General features: G+C 41.0%; 1 protein-coding gene across 1 annotated transcript in view; it reads left to right on the forward strand.

Annotated features, from left to right (window-relative positions):
• Positions 1–27,680, forward strand: part of LOC127233883 (putative coiled-coil domain-containing protein 144C) — a 135,833-nt gene that overhangs the window by 7,082 nt on the left and 101,071 nt on the right. Inside the window, exons 4-7 of the mRNA XM_051200554.1 lie at positions 4,430–4,536; positions 7,288–7,425; positions 9,391–9,463; positions 14,106–14,212. Of these exons, the coding sequence (XP_051056511.1) occupies positions 4,430–4,536; positions 7,288–7,425; positions 9,391–9,463; positions 14,106–14,212 (425 nt within the window). The remainder of the gene's footprint in view (positions 1–4,429; positions 4,537–7,287; positions 7,426–9,390; positions 9,464–14,105; positions 14,213–27,680) is intronic.

Here is a 27,680-nt window from a genome sequence, read left to right on the forward strand (position 1 = left end):
AAGCAATTTAATATACCTATTACCCCTAAGGAAATACAAGCAAACCAAATCCAAGAACATATCAGAAAAATCATCCACCGTAACCAAATAGGCTTCATTCCAGAGATGCCCGCCGGGATGGTTCAACATATGAAAATGTATCAACGTAATCCACTATATAAACAAAGTGAAAGAAAAAAATCACATGACCATATCATTAGATGCCGAAAAGGCCTTTGACAAAATCCAACACCACTTCATGATAAAGGTCTTGGAGAGATTAGCGGTACAAGGAACATACCTAAACATAATAAAAACCTATATAGAGTAAACCAACAGCCAACATCAAACTAAATGGAGAGAAACTCAAAGTGATTCCACTAAAATCAGGAACAAGAAGACAAGGCTGTCTACTCTCTCTTTATCTACTCAACATATCAAAGTTCAAGCTATGGCAATAAGACAACAAAAGGAAATTATGGGGATACAAATTAGAAAGAAGTCAAACTTTTGATAATTGCAGATGATAGCATACATCAGTGACCCCAAAAAATCTGCCATGGAACTCCAAGAACTGATTAACACCTTCAGTAATGTGGCAGGATAAAAGATAAACTCGAAAAAGAAAAAACAGTAGCCTCCCATATACAAATGATAAATGGGAGAAAGAAATTGGAAAAACAACACCTTTATACTAGCCACAAATAATATAAAATATCTTGGGGTAAGTCTAGCCAAACAAATGAAAAACTTGCATGACAAGAACTTTAAATCTTTGAAGAAAGAAATTGAAAAAGACATCAGAAAATGCAAAGAACTCCCATGCTCTTAGATAAGTAGAATCAACATAGTAAAAATGGCAATCTTACCAAAAGTAATCTACATATTCAATGCAATCCCAACACAATTGTTCACAGATCTCAAAAGAATAATACTCAACTTTATATGAAAAAAACAGGATAGTCAAAACAATACTGTACAATAATGGAATGTCTGGAGGTATCACCATCCCTGACTTTAAGCTCTGTTATAGAACTATAGTAATATAAACAGCTTGGTATTGACATAAGAACAGCCATGTGGACCAATGGAAGACCCTGACATTAATCCACACACCTAGGAACACCTGATTTTTGACAAAGAAGCCAAAAGTGTACATTTGAAAAGGGAAATCATCTTCAACAAATGATTCTGTCATAACTGGATATTGGCCTGTAGAAGAATGCAAATAAATCCATATCTATTGCCCTTTACAAAACTCGTCCAAGTAGATCAAAGATCTCACCATAAACCCAGTTACACTAACTCTGATAGAAGAGAAAATGGGAAGTAGTCTTGAACACATTGGCACAGAAAACCACTTCCTGAACCAGTAGCACAGACACTGAGATCAACAATTAATAAATGGGACCTCTTGAAACTGAGAAGCTTCTGTAAGGCAAAGGACATGGTAAATAAGACAAAACAGCAACCTGCAGAATGGAAAAAGAACTTCACCAACCCCACATCTGACAAAGGGCCAATCTCAAAAATAATAAAGAACTCAAGAAAGTAGACATCAAAATACCAAATAATACAGTTTAAAAATGGGGTGAGTTCTAGACAGAATTCTCAACAGAAGAACTGATTGAAAGACATTTAAGGAATTGCTCAACATCCTTAGTCATGTGGGAAATACAAATCAGAACAACTCTGAGATACCATCTTATACCTTGTCAGAATGGCTAAGAAACACACACACACACAGAGAGAGAGAGAGAGAGAGAGAGAGAGAGAGAGAGAGAGAGAGATGACAGCTTATGCTGGAGAGGATGTGGAGTAAAGGGAACACACCTCCACTGCTGGTGGGAGTGCAAACTGCAAGCAAGTGTGTGAGGGTTATAGCTCTGGACCTGCAAGGGAACAGCTCTGAAGTCCTGAGTTGCAATAGGACAGCTCTGGGGGGAAAGGTATCCTGACTTGTCAGGAAATCAGGCTATACCTGGAGCTGCAATACGACTGCTCTGAGGCTGGATAAGTATCCTTAAGCTGGGGTGTGGTGGGTGATGGTCTCCCTGCAGGATGAATAAATCCTGCTCCTCTCAAGAGCAAACCATTACAGCTGAATTCTGCTTGGTTCTCCTAAGGGAAAGTCCTACCAGAGTTATCTGTTTCTTCTGCTGGGGCCTCAAGATGATACTTCTTCTGCTTCACTCTGCTGAAGGGGAAGTCCCTGCAGAAACGTAACAATCTCCTCCAGCTCTGGAGTAAAGCTGCTTTTTCTGCTCAACTCCCAAGGGAATATCCTAGCAGATGTAATTTTTTCTGGCTTTTCTGCTCAGCCCCCTAAGGGAGTGTCATAGCAGAGGTTATTCTTTGGTTTTTCTGCTCGACCCAGCTAAGGGAATGTCTCAGCAAAGGTTCTTTTCTGCACCAGGGGAAGAAGATCTTCACCCAACTCTCTTAAGAAAGAGATTCATTTGGGAAGAAGTCCAGGAGAGTGGCTGCCTCTGCCATGGTGAGAAAGGACATCCAGCAAGTGGACAATCAGAGGGGCTTCTTAGGGGCAGAGTTTTCCCAGGGAAAATATTTTTTTGCTCAGGGATTGGTGAGTTTTCCTGCTCAGTACTGATTAGTTTCAATTGGTCAGGGGCAGAGTTGGTTGGTTCTGGTTTCAGGATCAAACTTTATTTCTTTCACTGGCCTTTTAAAGCTTTTTGCCTCTAGTTTTGGGTCAGGGCATATTTCTTTCAGTGGCTCTGGTTCCATGGCCAAAGTGTGTTTCTTTGACGCTGGTTTAAGAGTCAGTGTGTGATTCAGGGTCAGGATGCTAGATTTTGTGCTCAGGAATTTGTTAGTTTCTTTGGCTAGCTCTTTTACCCTACACAAACTTGTACAGCCACTTCGGAAATCAATATGGCAGTTTCTTGGAAAATTTGGAATCAATGTACCTCAGGACCCAACTATACCAATCTTGGGCATATACCCACAGGATGCTCGATTATGCCACGAGGTCACTTGCCATGTTTATAGCAACATTATCCATAATAAACAGCCAGAACCTGAAAACAACCTAGATGTGTCTCAACCAAAGAATAAAGAAAATGTGGTACATTTACACAATTGAGTATTACACAGCTGTAAATCACAATGACCTCATGAGATATGCAGGCAAATGGATTACCCTTGCCCACCCTTGACACAAGGGGAGGAACTGGATCCTGCCTCAACTCGTTGTGCCATGCTTTGTTCAAGTCCATTGAAGCCTGAATGGGGATGGGGGAGTAGTGGAAACCACGGGAGTAGATGAGAAGTTCATGTCTTTTAGCTGTGGGCTCCTTTAAAAATCCAAATTAAATACCTTCTTCAAGACAGAGGAACCAGGGTATTATCACAGTCTCAACCAAGCAAAACCAAACTCCAACAGCATAAGTAACTCAGTGTTCAATGACCTGTGATTCCCTCATGATCTGGACTCCTCCAAAGGGTTTGAGTCACTTCTCCAGCTCTGCCCTTTGCAACACAGTTTATCTTCTAGGCTCCAGCTAGCTCCACTCGACTTCTGCTGCTGTTCTTAGTGGTTTTCCCATGGTACTGGCATCTCCAAAATGCTGGGGTCCCTCACTGCAACTGGGCTGCACTTTCACCAATAGCCTCCCATAGGGTCCCTTCATGGTGCACAAGCCTCAACTTCTTTGCCTGACCCCTTCAGCCCTGAGTTTTCAACTGCCACTGAGCCTGCAGCTTCACCAATGGCCCTTTCTGGACTCTCACAGTGCCAACCCTCAGCTGCTCTCCATGACCCCTTCATGCCTTCAAAACTAGTACCACCCAGGAGACTCTCACACATTTGTCAAGTCTGTCTGCCAGCATGAGGCACAACCTCAGCCACCTCAGGAACATGGCTTCTCTGTGTCTCAGGAAACACTTCCCAGGAGATCTCTACTGCAATCCTCTCCAAAACATTGTTAGGCCTGTCATAGCAATGCCCTACTTCTGGTACCAGTTTGTCTTCCTTAGGGTTACTATTGCTGCGATGAAACACCATGATGAGAAATCAAGTTGGGGAGGAAAGGGTTTATTGGGCTATACTTCAGCATTGATGTTCATCACTGAAGGAAGTCAGGACAGGAACTCAAACAGGTCAGGAATCTGGAGGCAGAGCTGATGCAGAGGCCATAGAAGGGAGCTGCTTACTGACTTCCTCCCCATGGATTGCTCGGCCCAGGGATGGCACCACTCACCATGGGCTGAGCCCTCCCCCACTGATCACTAAATGAGAAAATGCCTTACAGCTGGATCTCATGGAGGCTTTCCTCAGAAGAGGCTCCTTACTCTGATGACTCTAGCTTTTGCCAAGTTGACACACAAAACCAGCCAGTACAGTTGCCTCTGCAGAATCTTGGTAAATTTTCAGCTGACTGAGAAAATATGTAACTGCATGAGTTGTAACTTGTTTTCATTTTCACAGAATGGCTACACACCACTTATACTTGCGGTGATAGAAAACAAGCAGGAGATGGTAGAACTGTTATTACAGGCTGCGGCCAATATAAATGCCCTGGATAACTTCAAGAGGTATCTTTGAAAATTCTTTTAAATCCTTCCAACATTCTAGAGTGGTTATGGTCATTTAAAACATCATTAGTAAATTCGTAAGAATATAATTTATGCTTATAAGAAACATGTTGAAACAAATAACAGGTAGGTAGAAATTAACTGTTCAACTTAGTCACACACACAAGTGTATAGCAGGGCTCGTGTCTCCTTTTAATATTGACTGATCTTTGTTACTTTGAGTTGATTTTTAATTATTTATTTATTTATTTTGCCTGCATGTATGTTTGTGCATCATGGGCATGCTTGATTCTTGCAGAGCCCAGAGAGTTTGCTGGATCCTCTGGAACTGGAATTAGAGATGGTTTTGAGCCACCATGAGGGTGCTGAGAATTGAACCTGGGTCCTCTGAGAGAGCACCCAGTGCCCTTAACCACTGAGCCATCTCTCCAGCCCCAAGTTGATTTTTTTAGTCATATGTTTTATATTAACTAAATAGTTTCATATTAGCCTTTTTTAGATGTGTAGACTGCTAGTTTAACATTCCAGTAAAATTCTTAACAATTTTACAATATTTCCCACCTCTGTGTCTTGTATACATTTCCTTTAAAATGCTTTGTTAGTGAGAAATACTTTTGAAAAACGTGTTTTATTTTTGATGGTTCTTTGTTTTAAGTTGCTTTGTTTGAAGAATATCAATGTCAGCTTACCTCTAAATGACTGTGTATCATTAGAAATTGCTCTGTGTCTCCCTGTCCTTCTATGGTTTATGTTGATGTGTTCAGCTATTCACCAGTCTGACCAAATACATAAAATAAACCATTTGATGGGGGAAGATTTATTTTGCTTCATAGTTTCACAGGCTCAAATCCACAGTGGGCTAGACTTATCTTGGATCCAAAAGTATGGTAGAAGTGGAAGTATGAGGCAGGAAAGTGTCTCATTTCCTTAAAGTCGTGATGCAGAAAAACAGAAGATTCCCATGATAAGGCACACCCTTTTAAGGACCCTAGTGACCCAGGTCCTCCACTAGGTCCCCTATTCTAATTGACAAGTTATCTATAATCTCATGAATGAATGAATATACTGATGACGTTAGCACCCATATGATCCAATCACCTCATTGGTACAATCTACTCAATGCTTAAAATTGTAATAGATATCTGTCCATTGAACTGGCATGTACAGAGGGACTAATCTAACTTCCACTGGATAAACTTCTATTAGTGAAAGTAAGTTATAGGAGACTGATAAAGAGATGGTTAGCTTCCTTCACACAAGACTGGGTTTATTGGTGCCTTTCTAATCAATGCATAACATCAAGATTATTATTTGTCACCATACATGTTTTCTGATATGAACATAAGATAATATTCCTTTTATCATTTAAGAATATTTATCTTATTTATATGTATGAATGTTTTGCATGCATGCATGTAGGTATGTGTATGCACCATTTGTCTGTCTGGCATTAATGGAGATAAAAAGAGGGCATCAGATTCTCTGGGGTCACAGGCAGTTGTGACCCACCTGACCTGGGTACTAGGAACTGAAACTGGGTCTTGTCTACAAGAGCATTCATTAAATGCTCTCAACTACTGAGGTATCTCTCCAGTTTGCCAAAATAAGGATAATGTTCTTGAAGAATAGTTTCCAGAACATATATAGCATTTATATCAGCATCTAGCACAAGGAAGTCAGCCTCATTAACTAAATCAGTTACTAAAAATTATCTTTAATTCTTAAAATTTTACTTTATTTTTGATGTTTATGATTTTTTTGTCTGCATATATGTCTGTGCACCATATACATGTCTAGTACCTAAAGAAGTCAGAAGAGGGTGTCATATCCTCTGGAGCTGGATTTATAGATAGTTGTGATCCACATATGGGTGCTGAGAACAGAACCCAGGTCCTAAGCAAGAATAAACATTCTTAACTACTGAGTAATTTCTCCAAACTGCTATTATCTTTACTACTAATATTTTATATTAGTAACATTTGAAATAATACAAACCATGTTGGTCACCAAGTGAAGGTGGGTTTGAGGGAGTCCACAAACACTCAGATAAATAAATAACAGGTATTTATTAGGGGAGAACTCACACAATGATGATAAATAACTACTGTGGCTTCCTGCTCCTGGAGATGCAGTCTCTTCCCTTCAGGATGCTCCAACCACAATCCAAGAAAAAGCAATCCAATCCCTCCTCTTCCTTATAGGGGTTCACATTTGCACACCTAAAGCCATGCCCTAAGATGTAGTCAACACCCCAACTCCACTGGCAGAACAAGATGCCACTACAAATAACTTTTCCTTATTTGACCTGTTGCTGACTATGATTTATAGTATGTTATATCAGGCTAGGGAAGTAATGGAGACTGTTTCATTTCATTTTGCCCACTTCAGGTAAATGATCTAGAAATAGTACTATCCATTGCATGATATGGAATTCTACTGAGTAGTATAGCAATGGCACAGGAGGGCTCTGGGTTCTTCCCTTTCAAGATTAGAAGTAAAGATCAGTGAATGACTTCCCCCAAAAACCTTTGTCTGTTCTTAACTACTAATGGCCACTCTAACACACAGGCAAGGGAGGAACTTGAATAGTTATTTACATGACTTTATTAAAGTGTGTCAGGAAGCCCTGTGTGGTGACACTTGCCTGGTCTACACAGTGAGTACCAGGACAGCAAAGGCATAGAGAGATTCTGTCTCAAAAATACAAATACAATAAAGTGTGTCAGGGTAACATTAAATTTGTTCCCTTAGGTCCGCCCTCATGCATGCTATGAGAGCTCAGTCTAAAAATATGATCAGCCTTCTTCTTCAGCAAGGTGCTGATACTTCTTTGGGGAATGTCTACAGAGCGACTGCACAAAGACACACTGATTTTGAAACCTTTCAAGTGTAAGTGTTTATATTACAATACTGATAGACTTCAAATTGACAGCTTTTGTTGTTATAACCATCCCATACTTATATAACCAATGAGATTTCACAGTCCAGTCTGTGAAATTTTGGAATGGCCATGAGTTAGTTGACTTCACAGACCAGAAACCAAGCAAAATGCTAAACTAGGTTAGAATAGTGACAGATTCAGAGTTCTCTATCTTTGAAATTTTACTTTGGCAGTGCTGTTGATTGAACTGGGATTCACATATGGTAGGTTTGTTCTACCACTGAGATGCACTCCCAGACCATTGCTCAGGAATGTTAGGTACTTTGTCTTAGATCAGGGCACCACCCTTCCATTCCAATTATAAGACCCACACAAGGGGCATAAATAATAAGTTGTCTAATTGGCTGTATGGGGTTTTTCTAATGCCAAATTTCACCAAAAAAATGTGGTTATTTTCTCATGAGCTCCCTCCTGAACATATGCATTTTTATGTGTATGGGTGTTTTGCCTGCATGTATGTCTATGACTCTCTTGCATAAATGATGTCTGCAGAGGCCAGAAGAGGGTGTCAGATCATCTGGAACTGGAGTTACACACAGCTGTGGACTGCCAGTGACTGTTAGGATTAAAGCTAGATCTCTGCAAGAGCAGCCAGTGTTCTTAACTACTGGGCCAGCTCTCTAGTCCCTGACTTTTTAGTTTTTAATGTTTAACTGTTTCTCTCTGGGAAGAGATGTCCAAGAACAATGTCCAGACTTCCCTTTGAGTCATGTACATTCAGACTCTAATATTTTCAAGGGTTTTCTCAGCTAAGTTGATTCAGGTAGCAAAAGCTACAACAACTCCTCAGCTAATTCTTAAAGAGGACATTTGTGCATATAAATTATCCCCAGGTCCTTGTCCTGCATTGACTGTTACTTTTGGCTGTGGAATCTGAGGGAGAGTGTCCCTTGAACATTTCTTAGGCTAAGGAAGTGGAAGCAGAAAGAGGAAACTGCAAGCTTGATTGTTTCAGAAGTTGACATAGAAACAAATAAAAACTGCCATAAAGCTGGCCATGGTAGTGCATACCTTTAATCTCCCAGCACTCAGGGGAAGAAGCAGGTAGGTCTCTGAAAATTTGGGACCAACATGGCCCACATAGCAAGCTCCAGGTCAGCCAAGAATAGATATATAGTTAGACTGTCTCAAGAAAGAAAAGAGGCTGAGAGCTGACTCAGCAGTTAAGAATACATCCTGCTCTTGAGGAGTAACTGAGTTTGATGCAGCTATGAGCTCCCCTCCAAGCAGCTCACAACTATTGTAATTCTAGCTCAGGGCTCTGATGCCCTTGTTGGGCCTTTATGGGCACTTAAAATGCTCACATTACCTATGTGATAGGAGATGTCATTCTGTAAATATGTTTCTCTTATTGGTTAATGAATAAAGCACTGTTGGCCAATAGGAAAGCAAGATAGGTGGGACTAGATGACAAGGAGGATTCAAGGAAGGAGTAGGGAAGAGATCCAAGATGGAGGACACAGAGAGAAGAACACCAGCCCCTCTCTCCGGTAAGATAAGACCACGTGGAAGTACTTAGATTAATAAAAATGGGTTAATATTTAAGACAGAACTGGCCAACAGCTTTATTCATTAACCAATGCAAGAAACATATTTACATAGTGACATCTCCCATCACCTACAGGGTTACATAATTTAAAATTTAAATTTAAAAATATTTTTAAATGCCATTTAAAATCTAGGTGACAGGTAAGTGGTGCTGGCACACACCTGTAATCCAAGCACTTGGGAGGCAGGGTCAGAAGGATCTCAGAGTTCAAGGCCAGCCTGGTCTACAAAGTGAGTTCCCAGATAGCCAGAAATACACAGAGAAATCCTGTCTCAAATAAACCAAACCAAAACAAGAAGGCTTACTTTTCTTAGGACTTTTAAAAAGATCAAGCTCACCTCTCACTGTAGTTTTCACTCTGCAGGTTTTCCCAAGGTCCCAGTTCCAATAATCTTGAGCCCACAACAGGAGAGGGCAGACATAATTTTGACATCAAGGTAAAAAGTTCATTTGTGCTGCTTTTTGATCTGGGGCTTTTCTGGGGCTTTGGGGACTTAGCTCAGTGATGGAGTGCTTGCCTAGCTAGTACATGGGCTAGGTTTGGTCCTCAGCTCCAAGGAGGGAAATTAGTTGTAAATTTCTCTTCTTTTCTTTTTTCTTTCCTTTCTTTCTTTTTTTTTTTGTTGTTGTTTTGTTGTTGTTGTTGTTGTTTTGTTTGTACTCTAACAGCAAAGTTCAAGTTTAAAAAAAGGCTCTAACATAGATTTTTATGTATAAGCATTAAGGCAAAAAGGGACTCAGGAAAAAGAACAATATTCTGAAAACATGGGTGTTGGCTTCTCAATGTTATTGGTTTTACAAATAGCTGTACATACCATCTTGATAGCTTCAGTGGTAATAGTGTTCAGGGGTTTGGTGTGCTGGTTGGCTTTTGTCAGTTTGACACAAACCTGGATGTATCTTCGAAGAAGGAATTTTAATTGAGAAAATGCTCCCATAAAATGGTCATAGGCAAGTCTATGGTGCATTTTCTTGATAATGATTGATGTGGGAGGGCCTAGCCCATTGTGTGTGGCCCCACCTCTGAGCAAGTGGCTCTGAGGTGTGCAAGAGAAGGAAGGGAGCAACCCAGGAGGAGCAAGCCAGTAAGCTGCATCCTCCATGGCCTCGGCTTCAACTCCTGCCTCCAGTTCCCCAAGTTCCTGCCCTAGCTTCCCTGGAAGCTGTGAGATGAAATAAACTTTCCCCTCCAAGTTGGTTTGTCTTGGTTTTTTATTACATCAAAAGAAATCCTGACTAAGACAGGTGATAAGGAACATTTCCCCCATCTTTTTGTAAATGAGATCTTACAGTAAATGGCTCCCAGGTATGAACTGGGCAGTATTAGACACTAATAAGAAAACACCCTAAGTCACAAGGTCAAAGGACCTATTGAATGAGGTCCCGGGGAGTTGAAAAATATACTTTGTCTGTAAACATAGTTCATGAAACTGTGAGAGTTTCAGGTTAACAGCTGGGGTATGGTAAGAGTAACCCGGAAACTCACATTTGTTTGAGTCTAAGCTTAGTTCATTGTTATTTTAACATTATTATTTGAAGTGTCTGCACAAAACTTTTTGTCCCTCTATAAATAGTCTTCAAACTGAATATATTGTGTTGGGAGGCTTGGGTCAGCTGACTTCCATTTCACTGGGTTCCAGACCAGGGCTCCCTTCATTTACCATCATTGTACCCTGCCTGATTGTGATGTTTCTTCTCTGCTGAGTAGGGATGCAGGCCCTGTCCACCCAGGGACTCAGAAGTCTTGACCTTGAGAACATAATAGAGAATCATTAAGGTTGTGAATCTGGTGGGGAGGCTGTTCTTATTCAGGACATCAAAGTATGCTGTGCCTGGGCCCAAGATCAAGGCCGAAGGTAACAAGGCATTTTTAGTATGAGGTACCTGGTTTTCATGAAGATTTACTAGGAAACCATCATTTGAGTTAGATTTAATTTAGGTGAGTGAATCACAGAGGACCAAGAATGTGCTGCCCAAGTTGTCGGGAATGGATGCACGGCACTGCCATGATGGCAAAAGCTGTCTTATGTACTTCTCTTTAGAACTCCAAGGGCTTTCTGTAATGAGACCTATGGATTGAAGCTTCTGTCCTGTCCTGTCCCACAGCTCTTTAGTCCCAAATAAACACACAGAGGCTTATATTAATTATAAACTATTTGGCCTATTGCTCAGTCTTATTACTAAAAAGCTCTTGCAACTTAAATTAACCCATACTTCTTATCTATGTTTAGCCACATGGCTTGGTACCTTTTCTCACTAAGCTTGCTTTCTCTGCTTATGGCTGGTGACTCCTCTCTGTCTTTCCTCTTCCCAGAATTCCCCTCGTCTTGTAGCCCCACCTATATTTTCTGCCTGGCTAATAGCCAATCAGTGTTTTATTAAACCAATATGAGTGAAAAATCTTTACAGTATACAACAGCATTGTCCCACATCAGAGACCCCTTGATTTGTGAAAATAAATATTAATGCTTAACATCCTAACAGTATGCCTAAACAAACAGAATTCCAAGAAGTAATCTAGTGTCAAAATAAATGAAAAGGAACTACAGTGAAGTTGTAATCATTGTATCTGATTATATTCCAAGTAACTCCCAATGAGCAATTTAAACTGTAGTGAGGTCATAACTATGGATAGAGTTACACCTGGACTTGTGTTTGTACTTCATTATTTTTCTTGTTTTAGACTTTGCAGTCTTATGTTGTGCTGGCAACTGGCATTGCCCTTAAGTGGCTATTGGGACTCTTGAGACTCAGAGTGGATAGACTTTATTCTAGAATAAGGCTACACTAACTGGTTGAGTTCTTTCAGTCTGGGGAGAATAGGCCACTATGTACCCTTAAGGTGTTAGCAGATATGTATAGTCTTGGCATGGATGCATCTGAGTAAAATCTAATTGTATTCCTTTCTGGGATCATCTCTCCACAGTGGTTGAAGCAATGGTGGGTGCTGTAGCAGAGACTGAGCAGTAGATTCACGTGAGGTTTGGGGGGTTGCAGATTTTAGTCTCCTCCCTCCCAAGTCATTAATGAGAGAAATTGCTAAAGTTCTCAGATAACACTAATTGTAAATTCCTTAATTTCCCATTGGTCTCATGGGGTAACAGGATCTTGTTTTTTTTCTTGAGTTCCCCTGCCATTTTCATCTGTATCCTTGGGTGGCCCATTCACTCTCTGCTTCTGGATTAGGATGATTATATCTAATTCTTGCAGAGATATCAACCATTTCTTTACCTTCATCTATGTCCCATAACTTAGGAAAAATTCCAGATGTAACAACTTATCATTAGTCCATGTCTAGTGCAATTCCCAAAGCTGGCACTGACAATAACAATTCCTTTAGCTTTGGGGACTTCTATCAACATAAATTTCTACACAAGCTTGTTTAATAAAGAGTCCTGGATTATTAATGAAGACAAGGAACGAAGGATACACATTGAAAAGAAAACTAGCATTTCCCCTTGTCATGTCAAGAGTTATCCAAGGACCCTCAATGGTTACTTGCAGTCATTCAGAAATGACTGTCATCAGACTTTCAAAAAATATCTTTTAAGTTGAACATCCTTATTGATGTTAAAGTATATGATTTCAGATGATTTATTTTGAGGTACTACATCAAAAAATAGGTAACAAACCAAGAAAACATTGTAAATAGGAAAGAAGGCTTTTAGAAAGAAGGAATTTAGTTTAGCATTTCTTAAACTTTCTAAATGTTGCCTTCTATTCATTCAGTACATCTTTTCACACTGATTGTGAGATTTTGTTTTCTGTTTTTGCTTTCTGCCCAAGTGGAGTGAGGAGGTACTGGGTTTTTTTTCTCCTAATTTGTGTTTTTATTAGAAATATCACAGTTTGCATGTAATTGTAGATAGCTTTGACTGACTAACAGAATTAATTATGTCTAGCAATAAAATGAATGTTTTTATTATGTGGTGATTACAAAAAGGCTAATTAAAACATAAGAAAGGTGTCATTAGCACTATACTAACCAAGGGAAAATATTATTAAAAGACAGCCTTCTAGTTTTTCCCAAGAAAAAATTCATGAAACTTTAATTCATGCAAACACATTACAATATTTAACAAACAAGCAGGTAGATCTCCCCAGTGTCCCACTAGGAGAATGGGTGCCAGGTGTTGACAGCAGGTTGCCTGACACCTTAAATATAATCGACTTAAATGAGATTGTTGACATTGTTGGAAAGGTCTTCATGGTGTGTGTTTCTGAAGCCTGGCTTTCTTAACTCTAGACATTCGCCACAAAGCATGGAGCAGGATATACAGAGAGTCTTGAGTGTGAGTGGGAATAGTAGGTGCTTTAGACTATTAGGGACTACAAGAACCCCTGGAGAAGGTGTTAGCTGGCTCTTCTAACGGCCTGTTGAAGCACATAGGCCAATGTGGTTGTCTCATCCAGGAGGGAACACTCTAGAGGCCAGGCTACCACCACCATGGACCAGTATGTTACCAAGTGCAAGAATCTTTTATCAACCCTGGGCAGCAAGCCACAGCAGGCAAAGGGGTAGCCACCCCTGAGGAACAGGTATAGTGACCATGTAGGGATACCCTTGTCAACAGGACCTATGAGGAAAAAGCTGCCACTGGGGCTTTCCAGTTGCTTTCCTGTTGACTAAACAGGAACTTAAAATGCTTTTTTCCTGCACAATGCATAGCTTTATAATGTTCTCAGACACTTTGGGATAGAAATTGAGAAAGCCTCCTCTAGCTAATGAATTTAATAACTACTCCATGTAAATACTAGGGATTTATGGAATCAAAGAGTCCCAGATCAGCAAGCACTTATTATAAATGTAAGCAAGTGCCATGATAAATGCAATAAATGTGATGGAAGCAGCAAAGGACCTAGAAACGGGGGCATAGAAGGATTTTGAGGGAAGCCTGTGTAGTGGCACTAGTCAGTCAGGGGCCTTTCACAGTAGAGGCACCATCTGGAGGGAAGAGGGACCATTTCTTTACACTGTGCCCCATGTTCTAGTCACAGGTCCATTCATAAGATGCCAGTGCAGTTGAGAGATATGTAATTTGTTGAGTTCTTGGCCTTTTTTTCTTTTCTTTTTAACAGGATGACTGCATACCATGTACATATCCCACCCAGGACAACAAAGAAAGAATGGCACAATTGCCAGCAAAGGAAGAGGAAAGCATAGACACAGTTGACAAGCTGGGGAGGTACAGCTGCTTGTACATACCCTTAGTTAAAACAAGCTCAAGGGTGTTGTGGGATGGCTGCAGTAGTTCAATTCGCAAGTACTGGTAGTTGCTGAAAATCATGACAACAAAGCAGAGGCTAATTATAACAGCAATTATTTGAGTGGGGAAGACAAGACAATTAAATATAGTAATTTATTCTCCCGTAAAACGGCCTGATATTTGTCATTTGCAGCCTGACTGGTCATATGGGCTTACACCAGTGAAAAGGGACCCCAAGAGTTGCTTTCTTTTTTCCTTCTCAAGTGTATTTGTGGGAAGAAAATCATTTGACTTGATTAAAAAAAAAATCATAGGTATGTGGTAAGTCATAGATATGTGAAAAAAAGTCATAGGCATGATGTAAATGGAGTTCTTAATTGGTCTAGGTAGTAAAAAGCCAGAGTCAGATACAGAGGGAACCCTGAGAGATGAGAGAGAAGGAGCGAGCCACAGCACACCTCACCTCCTTAGCATCTCAGCAGACAAGAGAGCAGTTTCCTGTTTCTCCCTGTCTATATCCTGTTTCCACCCAGCCACCTCACTTCCCATCTGTCTGTACAGACCTCCAGACCTCTATGATTAGCTAGTGGCAAACTCCATTCTCCTACCCTCAGACAGGCTTTATTTGTATAAGCAAGATAATGCCACAGCATGTGTCTAAAAAAAAACTGCCATAGGTATATGATAAAAGAGAGAATTAGTTTAGTTCCTAGCTTTCCCACTTGCTGGGCATGTGACTTGGGACCATTTATAACTGTATTCTCTGACACAAGGCTGCAAGACACCATTGCTTCATTCGGTGCTGACTTTCAGATTATCAGTATCATCCACTAAACTACTCTGTTATTGTTATTAGTGGTTTATGCTAATGTCTTTTACTTTTTTGACCTTTACCTGACCTCCAGTACATTCTATGACAGAACTCTCCACTGCAGCACTGGCCTGCATCCTGCACCCATGACCCTTGCAGAGAACTTGTAAGCTTAATGATCACACTACAGCTGTTCTAACCAACTTTCACACACACACACACACACACACACACACACCTACATTAATCACTTGTAGAATAGCTTTAGCAGAGTTACCATCCATGGAAAGCCTTCGGATTAATACAAAGTAAATTATAATACCACAGTGAGCCAAGAGGCTTTCTCTTTTATCTAAATTTGTTGATAGCTCTGAAGATAATTTGAGAGAATGAATACTTAAGCTCCCAAGTTATTCATTCTGTTCCTATATGTAAATTTTTAGTTCTACTGGGACAGCTAAGATACCAAATATATAAAAAATATACCAACATATGAACAGACTGAAAGACAAAACCACATGTTCATTCCATTAGGTACAGAAAAGGTCTTTGACAAAACCTAGTGCCCCTTCATGATAAAAGTCCTAGAGAGACTAGAGATATAGAGGGCATATCTTAACATAATAAAGATAATTTTTAGCAACCCCACAGCCAACATTAACCTAAATGGAGAGAAACTACAAACATTTCCATTAAAATTAGGAACAAAGCAAGGTTCTCCCTGTCTCCATACCCCTTCAATATAGCGCTTGAGGTCTTCGAGCAGCGAGACAACTGATGGAGACTAAGGAGATGCAAATAGGAAAGGAAGAAGTCAAAGTATCTTTGCTTGCAATTAATAGGACTCTAATCATAAAAGAGCCTAAAAATTTCATTAGGAAATTTCTACAGCTAATAAACACTTTCAGCAAAGCAGCTAGATAGAAAATTAGCACACACAAAAAGTCAGTAGCCTTCTATTTTAATTAGGGTTTCTGTTGCTGTGAGGAAGGAAACACCATGACCATAAAGCAAGCTGGGGTGAAGGGGGTTTACTTGCCTTACATTTCCACATTGCTTTTCATCACTGAAGGAAGTCAGGACAGGAACTCAAGCAGGGCTGGAACCTGGAGTCAGGAGCTGATGCAGAGGCCACAGAGCGAGCGGCGCTGTTTACTGGCTTGCTCAGTCTACTTTCTTATAAAATTCAGGACTACCAGCCCTAGGGTGGCACCACCCACCATGGGCTGGGCTCTCCCCCATCAATCACCAATTAAGAAAATGCCCTCCAACCAGATCTTATGGTGGCATTTTCTCAAGTAAGGTTCCTTCCTTTCACATAACTTTAGTTTGTTGTCCAGTTGACAGCAGACTAGCTGCAACCCTTCCTATGAATGAAAAGAGACTGAGAAAGAAACCAGAAACCTTTACTAATAGGCTCAAAAATATCTTGGACAACTCTAACCATGCAAGTGGAAGACTTGTATAATAAAAAGTTTAAAGCATTGAAGAAGACACCAGAAGATGGGAAAGTCTCCCATGGTCATGGATCAGTAAAAGTAATATAATGAAAATAGCCATCCTACCAAAAGCAGTCTACAGATTCAACACTATCCTCATCAAAATTCTAACACAGTTCTTCACAGAAACTAGAAAAAACATTTTCAGCTTCATATGAAAACACACACCACACACACACACACACACACACACACACACACACACACACACACACCACAAACACACACACCACAAACACACACACACACACACACACACACACACACCACCACCACCACCACCACCACCACCACCACATTATTGCTAAAAATGAATAAAAGAACTGCTAGAGGTATCACAAGCTCTACTACAGAGATATAGTAATAAAAAATAACATGGTATTTGCATTAAAACATACATGTTGAGCAATGGAACTGAATCAAGGAACCAGACATAAGTCCACTCACCTGAATTTTGCCAAATATGCACAGTGGGAAAAAGACAGCAGCTGATCAAACTGAATGACTGCGTGGAGAACAACACAACTAGATATTTATCACCCTGCATAAAACTCCAGATGGATCAAGGATCCCGACATAAGGCCAGACACATGAATCTTGTAGGAGAGAAAGTGGGAAATAGTCTTGAGCTCATGGGCACAGGAAAAACCTTCCTGACAGAACACTGACATCACAGGCACTGAGAGCAACAATTAATAAATGGGACCTCATCAAACTGAAAAGGTTCTGTATGACAAAGGACACCATCATGCACACAAAGTGGCAAGCTAAAGAGCAGGAGAAAAATCTCTATCAATTACATATCTGATATAGGGCTAATATACAGGACTAAAAAACAAAAACAAAACCCTTGGTGTCAAGAAAACAAATAACCTAATTTAGAAATAGGATACAGAGAAAAACAGAATTCTCAACATAAATGGCTGAGAGACATTTAAAGAAATATTGAACATCCATAGTCATCAGGGAAATACAAATTAAAACTACTTTGAGATTTCATCTTACATCAATCAGAATGGCTAAGATCAATAAAACAAATGACAGCTCATGCTGGCAAGCATGTGGGGGAAAGGAAACATTTATTTCCAATAGGAGTGCAAACCTGTACAACCACTATGAAACCAGTGTGGCAGTTTCTCAGGAAGCTGGAAATAGATCTGCCTCAAGATTCAAATATACCACCCTTGGGCACATACCCAAAGGACTCAATATCCTACTCTATAGATACTTGCTCATCCGTGTTCATTGCTATTATACTTGCAACAACCAGGAAATGGAAACAACTCAAACATCTTTCAACCAACAAATGAACAAAGAAAATGTGGTACATACAAAGGAATACTATCCAGCTGAAAATAAATAGGAAATTGTGAATGTTGCAGATGAGTAGATGGAACTAGGAAAGATCATATTGAGTGAGGTAACCTAGACCCAGAGAGATAAATGTCATAAGTGTTCTCTCATTGGAGGCTCCTAGCTCCTAATCTTCAGATGTGAGTACATACCCTATGGTAACTACAGAAACAAGGACAGTAAATCAGGACCATTTCCAGGAAGAAGGTTTGGGGAGCAATAGAGAGGAATTTGGGGTCCAAATGATGTGATAGAGGGGAGGGGAAAAGAGGATCTTCCAGGAGGGGGAAGGTGAAGAATAAAGAAGGAGGGTAAAATAACAAGAATGTCTGAAAAGGCCAGAAGGAATGATACTATGCACAATTTACAAAAAAAAAAAAATCTGTGTTACATATAATTCAGTGTATAAATATGCATACGTAGTTTTAAAGAACTTCTCTCATCTGGATTGATGATGCACCCTCCAAGAGCCAAAGTCTACCAACCAAATCCCAGCAACAGACATAAGAACCCCCCTTTTTTTCCCACGTTGTTAGCCATGGCTGTCCTAGAAATTCCCAGCAGTTTGTTGCTGTTGTCCCTGGTTGTTCCCCAGAGTTGTAGAAGGTAAGTCCCTATTCCTGAAGACACCATGCTCAGAGATCTTTGAGCTAGAACTAACCAAAGCCTCCTCCCTGAGCAATAGCTTTCACAAAACCAGAAGGCATCATGCAAGCTTCCATAAGAGAGAAAAGCAAACAGTCCTACCCAGCTATGATGATTGTGAATCATATCAATGGCCAGCTTGATGCAATAACCTTAGTGGTACAGTAGTGTCACACATACCTTAGTGGTAACCGACAGGTCTATAAATGGACTTGAGACACACTCAACAAGAGGGAAATCATGCCTAGTACTGGAAACCTAGTCAACAACTTGATGCTAATGAATTTATGGATCTTGAAGGAGAATGTGCAGCCGCTACTTTACTAAACCAGAACAATTCCTAACAACAATCTATAAACATTTGTCATTATACAAACAGATAAGTGAAGTATTCATCCCCCATCAAGGAAATTTCCCATTGTACCTGCCAGAGACAACTATAGAAAACTACAACTAATCAGCATGCAGGGTTGTGGCGCTCAGTCCCAGTGGGTGCATTTATAAAACGGGCCCACAGCTAAAGCTTAGGGAACACTGTGGAAGAGGGAATGGAAAGATTGCAAGAGCCAGAACATGGAGTTTGCTGTGAGTGTGTCTCCTCTATAGAAATGTGAGAAGCCACATCCATAAAGTCTCACCAACATGACTGCCCAAACATGTGCTGAATAAGGACAATACCAATGGCCACGCCTAAGTGGCCAGGAAAAGCCCATGAGGCCTTAGCCTTACACAGAACTATAGGCAACTGAGGAAGTCTGGGAGTGAGTGAGGTGGTCGTCCCCGGGGAAGAGCATTCCAATTAACTGTCCAGTGCCAAATGGTCAGCTCTGAAACATAGAAGTAACATAAGAATAGAGCAGGTTATATTTAGGGCCTGTGTGTGTGTGTGCGTGCGTGCGTGTGTGTGTGTGTGTGTGTGTATGTGTGTGTGTGTATGTATATATATATATACATACATACATACATACATACATACATATATATATATATATACTGTAACAGTAAAAATAAGAGTCCATGAGTTTGAAGAATAAGGAATAAGGAAGGGTATAGGGTATATGGGAAGCTTTGGAAGAAGTAAAGGGAAGAGATAAATGTTGTAATCCTCTAAAATAATTTTAAATTGTGAGTTCTCAGCTGCTGCTGCTGCTGTGCCCCCACTCTGCCATCATGAGCTCTAACCCTGAATCCATAAACCACTAAATACTTTGTTTGTAAGCTGACTCGGTCATGGTGTTTATCACAACAGTAAAAAGTCGGACTAGGAGCCACACTTCAAGCAACTAGCTAGGTAGCCACACATGTGACACACACCCCAAACTTAATGTGAAATCCACATGAGCCATGGTGGCAGCCTTTGAGGGATTCCTCAGACTTTTCATTATAAGCCTGAATGGTTCAGATATGATGCAGGAAAAGTTTCTTTTCTTCTTTGAAACAACACCTTTAAGTCTCAGGTGGGGGAAGGGCCCACTGTGCCCTTCTCCAAGGCAGTTGCCAAATATGATTCCTCAAATGATCTGTTGTACATGGCAATGGCTCTCTCCCAGGGCACTTCTCTGAACATCATGGAGATTAAGCATCATTCTGTGGGTGGTATGCTGTGTGTGTCAAGCCTTGGTTTGACATCTGCCATGGCAGTGCATGCCTTTAATCCCAACACTCAGAAGGCAAAGGCAGGCAGATCTCTGTGAGTTCCAAGCCAGGGCTACAAAATGAGAACCAACCAAACAAACAAGGTGGTTAAGTATGGAGGGACAACCAAACAAAAAAGGTGGTTAAGTATGGAGGGACAGTAGCATTCCCTCTGGCATTTACTAGTGTCCATGCACAGCTGTGATTCATTAGTGCTGCAATTACTGACAGTCATGTTGAGCGAATGAGAATTTATGATTACAAATGACTGTCTTATCTCTTCTGAATCACCTGCCACTGAAATAAAACATGCAATAATCTTACTTAAGACATTTCTGTAAGTGAAGCCATCCGTTGCGGAACCTGTGATACAACACATCTTTGGGATTCTAAAGCAGTTCAACCGTAGAGAATGTAAGTATACTGCTATATTAATTCTCTGCTCACATTCTTGACATCTCAAATCTTGAAAAATCCTTGGTAAATAAGCCAAATGAATTCTTAGTTTTTAGAAGAACTTGGGCATAAGAAAAGAAACTTGTCTGTGAGGAAACAAGGATACAGTCTTGGGTACTTTCCATGCTATAAAGCTAATCCAGTTCCTGGTCTGAGCTGTGTTATTTTTAATTCATGGCCATTTTATCTACAGTTTTACATTTTCTTCTTTGAATGGAAACTTAGCCTCATAATATGCATTCTCATAATGTATATAAGCCTTCAACTATCTAACGTGCTTGTTTAATTTTTTTCACATAACTACTAAAATAATGATTTTGTTTCTCCTTTTATCACACACAGCATAAGCCAAGTTGCTTTAGAACACCAAGAGAAAGAACCTGAAATTTCTGAAGATTACAGCTCAAGTGAGTGGCTAATAGTGAATTATCTAGGATCCACCTATCCTTGATAAAATAAAGCAGGGAGTGAAAAAGTCTGCTCAAAAGAGTAACATTTATGAAATCAGTGTACAAATAGAGTCTGTATTTGCATGCAGGTCTCTGTGTGTGTGTGTGTGTGTGTGTGTGTGTGTGTGTGGTCAACTCCATCATTGACCTGAATCCTTAACCTTCCTTTTACAGTAGATTTTCTTTTCTGGAGAAACACCTAATAAAACCCAACTATTTGTTTTCTTTAAGTAAATGAGGGAGGCTGGGAAGTTCTCTGGTTACAGAGATCCCATTTGACTTAGCTTCATTTCCTGTTGCTATGATTAAAAATACCCTTTAAAAAGGCAAGTTAGAGGAAAAAAGTGTTATTTCAGCTTACAAGTCCTTCTTAGCAAGGAGTTGGCAGAGCTGAGATAACTGGTCACATTAAGCCTGTGTTCAGCAGAAGTGTGTATGCTTGTGTTTAGCTCCTTTGTCTGCTGTTGCAGAGCTCAGGATCTGTTGCCCAGGAAATGGTGCTACCCTCAGAGGTAGGGTCTTCCCACCTCAGGTAACAAAGCAAAGGTAATCTCCACAGAACAAACTAATCCAGACAATCCTTCACTGAGATACCCCACCCAGGTGACTAGATTGTGTCATGTTGACAACTAAAAACCACCATCACACTATTACTGCTACATTCTGAAATGTTTATTTTATTTTATTTTGATGTTTATGGGTGCTTTGCCTGCATAGATGTTTGCGCACCCTGTGCACATCATATGCCCCCAGAGGCCAGAAGAGGGGCATCAGAGTCCCTGGAACTGTAATTACAGATGGTTCTAAACTGCCATGGGGGTTCTGGGTCCTGACCTCAGACCCTCTGGAGGAGCAACCAGTGCTCTCAACTGCTGAGCCATCCCTCCAGCCCCAATAGTTTTATTTCAACAATTTTCCTGTCATATGCCAACTTTCTTGAATGTCTACAGTGCCTTTCTAGGCATCTGTCTGTTGGTTATGGTTAAAAGGAAATAAAAATATAAAGTAATGTTCTTCCTGTGAGATCTTTCTGTTGTGAGCAAAGGGAAGAGGCTGTTAGCATCTTCTGGGGCAGCCACGGGAAGAGAGTGACTCCAGACAGAGCCTTTCCCCTGCCGAGCCACACAGAGCCTGCACACCAGCCATCTTGTGTCTTTCTTCATCTTACACAGCACAGATCTGAATGAAAATCTAGAGACACCATGCTTTGTAATAACAAAATAAGAGCAGAAAAGTCCCTAGTGTCATTGGTTCCAAAGACCACAAAGCCATTTAACACAGCCAGTTTCTACTTTTGCAGGTTGCATGCTTTGCTGTCAGTCTGGTGGGTTTGCTTGTTACTGTGGGAGTGGGCAGCAGCACTTACTCTCAAGGATTACATTTTGAGACATTTCTCTCTGCCATCTTTCATGAGAAATATATAAGAGCTCTCGGTGAATTAACCTCCACACTGGTCTACTTGACCTTCCTGGTAGAACATTATAGTTCTAAGGAGAGTCATTCTACCAGAGATGCCTCGGCTATATAATGTCAAGATTATACACCCCCAATTTCTTATTTCTATTCATTTTGTTGATTTAAAATATAGTTTTTCTTTATCTTCAGAAGCAGAGATGTGTCCTGAATGCTACTCTAAAACAAGGTAAGATGGGAGTAATTATTTAAGGTAGTCTTTAGTGAATGCAGAAAAAAGAAACTAATATTTGTTACATATTCTCTGGGCTAGATGCAATATGATATAAATACCACTTGCCATCTCAGAGAAATCACAGAATGTAAACAAAGAATTCAATTATGATATACTTCTCGTGCTAGATAGTGCTGGCACATGCCTTTAAACTCAGCACTGGAAGGCAGATGGCAGATGGCAGATGGATCTCCATGAGTTTGAGGCCAGCCTGCTCTACAGAGTGGTTTCCAGGACAGCCAAGACTGCACAGAGAAACCCTGTCTCCAAAACAAACAAACAAACAAACAGTACTCCCCATAATTGGTTACTCTCATTTGAAGGGCAGCTTAATTGGCTCTAAACCTGTCTGCCTGTCTAGCTCTATGATGCTGTCTGTTCTTCCTCTTCTCAGACTGAAAGGGCAATAATACAGGTCTGTATAACACCAGTTCAGAAAGTAAAATTTAGACACAATATTGAGTTTTTCTTTCATGCTTTATCACAGTCCAGTAATTTAATGAAATGCTATGCTGCTTTAGCAGTTAAAGGTTTTAGGGGAGATCTCACTAACATGTGGCCATAATACAAAGTGTTGGTATATGAAAATTCTGTTAGAAGTGGGAGAGAGCATCAGTGGCTAAGCAAGAGGACCAGAAGCAGCATCGACAGCAGCGGCTTCCAGAAACTATCTTAAGAATTGCCTCTGGGGGGCTGATCTCCAAAATATACAAAGACCTCAAGAAGCTAGTCAACAAAACACCAAATAACCCTATTAAAAAGTGGGGTACAGAACTGAAGAGAGAATTCTCAACAGAGGAATCCAAAATGACTGAAAGTGCTCAACATCCTTAGCCATCAGAGAAATGCAAATCAAAACAACTCTGAGATACCATCTTACTCCTGCCAGAATGGCTAAAATTAGAAACACCAATGACAACTCATGCTGGAGAGGATGTGGAGAAAGGGGAACACTCCTCCACTGCTGGTGGGAGTGGAAACTTGTACAGCCATTTTGGAGGTCAGTATGGAGGTTCCTCAGGAAAATGGGAATCAGTCTATCACAGGACCCGGCATTCTCCCTCTTAGGCATATACCCAAAAGATGCACATTCATACAACAAGGACATCTGTTCAACTATGTTCATAGCAGCATTATTTGTAATAGCAAGAACCTGTAAGCAACCTAGATGCCCCTCAACTGAAGAATGGATAAAAAAGATGTACACAATGGAATACTACTCTGCAGGAAAAAAAAAATGGAACTTGAAATTTGCATGCAAATGGATGGAACTAAAAGAAACAATCCTGAGTGAGGTAACCCAGTTACAAAAAGAGATGTACTCACTCATATATGGATTTTAGACACAGGGCAAAGGAACACCAGCCTATAATTTACACCACCAGAAAAACTAGGATACAAGGATGAACCTAAGAGAGTCATACAAAGTCCCTCACAGAAGGGGAAAGTAACAAGATCTCCTGAGCATATTGGGAGTGGGAGGGGGAAGTGAGTGAAGAGGGAGTTAGGAGAAAGAGAAGGGGAGGAGAAGAGAACATGTGGGACTAGGAAGATTGAGTCAGGGGACAAATAGACAAAAGCAGAGAGAGAGAGAGAGAGAGAGAGAGAGAGAGAGATACCATAATAGGAGGAGCCATTATTTGTTTGAAGAGAAAACTGACTTCAGAGAAATGTCCAGAGACCTACAAGGATGACCTCAACTAACAATCTGAGCAACAGTAGAAAGGCTACCTTAAATGCCCTTCCCTGATAATGAGATTGATAACTAACTTATATGCCATCATAGAGCCCTCATCTAGTAGCTGGTGGAAATAGAAGCAGACACCCACAGCTAAACACTGAGCCAAACTCCTGGAATCCAGTTGCAGAGAGGGAGGAATGATAAGAAAATGGGGTCAAGACCAGGCTACAGAAACCCACAGAGACATCTGACCTTAAGGAGGAGCTCATGGACCCCATACTGATGGCTGGGAAACCAGCATTGTACCAACTCAGAGCCCATCAACATGGGTCTCAGTTAGAAGGTCTGAGCAGTCTAAGGGACCTCTGACAATGGAACCAGGATGTATCCCTGTGCACGAAAGGACTTAGGGAGCACATTCCTCATGGAGGGATACTCCCTTAGCCTAGAGGCAGGAGGGGGGCCTAATCCCTACTCCAAACTACTTGACAGATTTTGATGATCCCTCCTGGAAGGAATCACCCTCCCTATGGAGTGGGGAAGAGGGATGTGATGGGGGTCAGGAGGCATGGAAGGGAGGGAGGGAGGAAGGGAGGGAGAGGGAACTGGAATCAATATGTAAAATAAGAAAAAATTATAATATATATAAAAGAATTGCCTCTGGGAACCCTTGCAGTCAGTGTCAGTACCATGGCAGGCCCAGGGAAAACTGGGAGATAGCATGAGAAACAGCAGTGGCCTCCAGAAACTATCCAATCAACGGAGCTTCAGCCATGCCTGTACCTAGAGGAGCAATCACCAAACCCATGGCACTGCCGGCACTCAGAGGAGTGACCATCTGAGACTTGGGTCCATCTGTACCTGGAGGAGCAATTACTGGAGGCTCAGGCCTGCCTGCACCTAAAAGAGTGTTCAAAGGAGACACAGCCCCAAACTACACGAGTTGGAGGAAGAGGAACCTCTGAAGCACAGGCTCCACCTGTACCAATTGAAGGAAGAGATGGGTAGACAACACAAACAGCAAAACTGCATCACCTGACACTAGTGGTTCTGCAGCAACAAGACCTTTACATCCCAATGCAGATGAAACAGAAGAACATTACCTTAAAAATAACTTTATGAAGATGATTGAGGCACTTAAAGGGGTAATGAAAAAATCCCTTAAAAACTGAAAGGAAAGACAAAAAATGGAAGAAATCAATAAATCCTGTAAAGAAAACTAAGAAAAACAAACAAACAGGTGAAGGAAACAGTACAAGAGTTTAAATAGGGGCAATAAAGAAAACAGAAACCAAAGGAACTCCGGAAATGGAAAATCTGGGTAAATGATCAGGAACAAAAAATGCAAGCATAAACAACAGAATACAAGAGATGGAAGAAAGAATCTCAATTACTGAAGACACAATAGAGGAAATCAATTCATCAAAGAAAATGTTAAGTCCAACAAATTCTTAACACAAAATATCCAGGAAATCTAGGACACAATGTAAAGACCATACATAAGAATATTAGGAATAAAAGAAGGTGCAGAAAACATATTCAACAAAATCATACCAAAAAACCTTCCTAACCTAAAAAAAAGACATGCCTATGAAAATACAAGAGCCTTACAGAACACCAAATAGACAGGACCAAAAGAAAATTCCCTCACCACATAATAAAACACTAAATATACAGAAAGAATATTAAGAGCTGTAAAGGAAAAGGGCCAAGTAACATATAAAGGCAGATCTATCAGAATTATACCCAACCTCTTAATGGAAACAATGAAAGCCAGAAGGTCCTGGTCAGATGTTATGTAGACACTAAGAGACCACAGATGCCAGTGCAAACTACTATATCCAGCAAAGCTTTCAATCATCATAGATGGAGAATAAAAAATATTCCATGGCAAAACCAGATTTAAACAATACCTATCTACTACTGGGACAGAGGGTGGAGCCAACAGTCCACCATACTTCAGAGACTTCTTAGGGCAACTCTGAACAAAGGAGACCTGCCTATCCAAGCGGGGCCACCCATAATTTCCAACTGCTTGGTCTCTGACCCCACCTCCAGTCCTCTGCTGGAGTCCCGGGCCCCTCCCAGAGATCCACCTATCTCTGCCGGTCCACTCTGAGTTCCTGCCAGCAAGATCCTTGACCCCCAAATCAGGGCCTCTGCTAAAGAAAGAGGCCTCAGCTGGTGAGTTCCAGTTTCCAGTGAGATCCAAATATCCTGCAAAACCTTCCCAAGTTTCAGCTCAGCATTTGTCCTCTTCCGCCAGCTATTGGCCAGAGGTAAGTCTGGGCCCAATCGGGGCTGCCTCTCCCCTACAACCATCCCCCACCCCGGAATCCCTGGGTTGGCCCCTGTCTCCTGTCCCCATCGAGAGCACCCTTAGAGCTCTAATACACCCCCACCCATCCCCACCGCGAGCCTGCCCCCCCCCCCGTACCCTGTCCCCTATCCTGCCCATGGTCCTTCCACTCTGGTTGAGAACTAAGACAGAGGGTAGAGCCAAAAGTCCACCCTATTTTGGAGAATTCCTGGAGCAACTCTGAACAAAGGAGACCTGCCTATCCACGCTGGACCACCAGTAATTTCCACCTGCTTGGTCTCTGACCCCCACCTCCAGTCCCCTGCTGGAGTCCCGGACCCATCCCAGAGATCCGCCTATCTCTGTGGGACCACTGTGAGTACCTGCTGGCATCTTCTTCTGGATCCTCAACCTTGACCGCATCGCTGGGTCCCTGTCTGCTGTGAGACCTCCTAGACAGCTTGGACCAAACAGAGCTACAGATATTGAATCCCTGACCCATATAAGCCCACAGGGGAAGTACCATAGAGAGAGGGGGAGAGCCCACCAACACCTACTGGAAGAAGCTATGGGAAGAAGGCAATACAAGAGAACACCTAACAACAGAAAGACAAGCATGACACCACCAGAATCTAGGGAATCTACACCAACTAGAACGGAACACAACAACAAAGCAGAGGAAGCAGAAGGGAACAACTTAAAAATTACCATCATAAAAATGATAGAGGCCCTCAAAGAAGATGAGAGAAAATCCCTTAAAGAAATGGAGGAAAAAACAAACAAAAAAGTGGGAGAAATGAACAAATTCCTTAAGGAAAGTACAGAAAGCCAAGAAAAAAACAATTAAGCAGGTGAAGGAAACGGTTCAAAACTTGAAAACTGAAATAGAGAAAATAAAGGCAACACAAACGGAAGGAATGCTGGAAATAGAA

Source organism: Phodopus roborovskii, unplaced genomic scaffold (assembly GCF_943737965.1).
Source record: "Phodopus roborovskii unplaced genomic scaffold, PHOROB, whole genome shotgun sequence".
Taxonomy (NCBI): domain Eukaryota; kingdom Metazoa; phylum Chordata; class Mammalia; order Rodentia; family Cricetidae; genus Phodopus; species Phodopus roborovskii.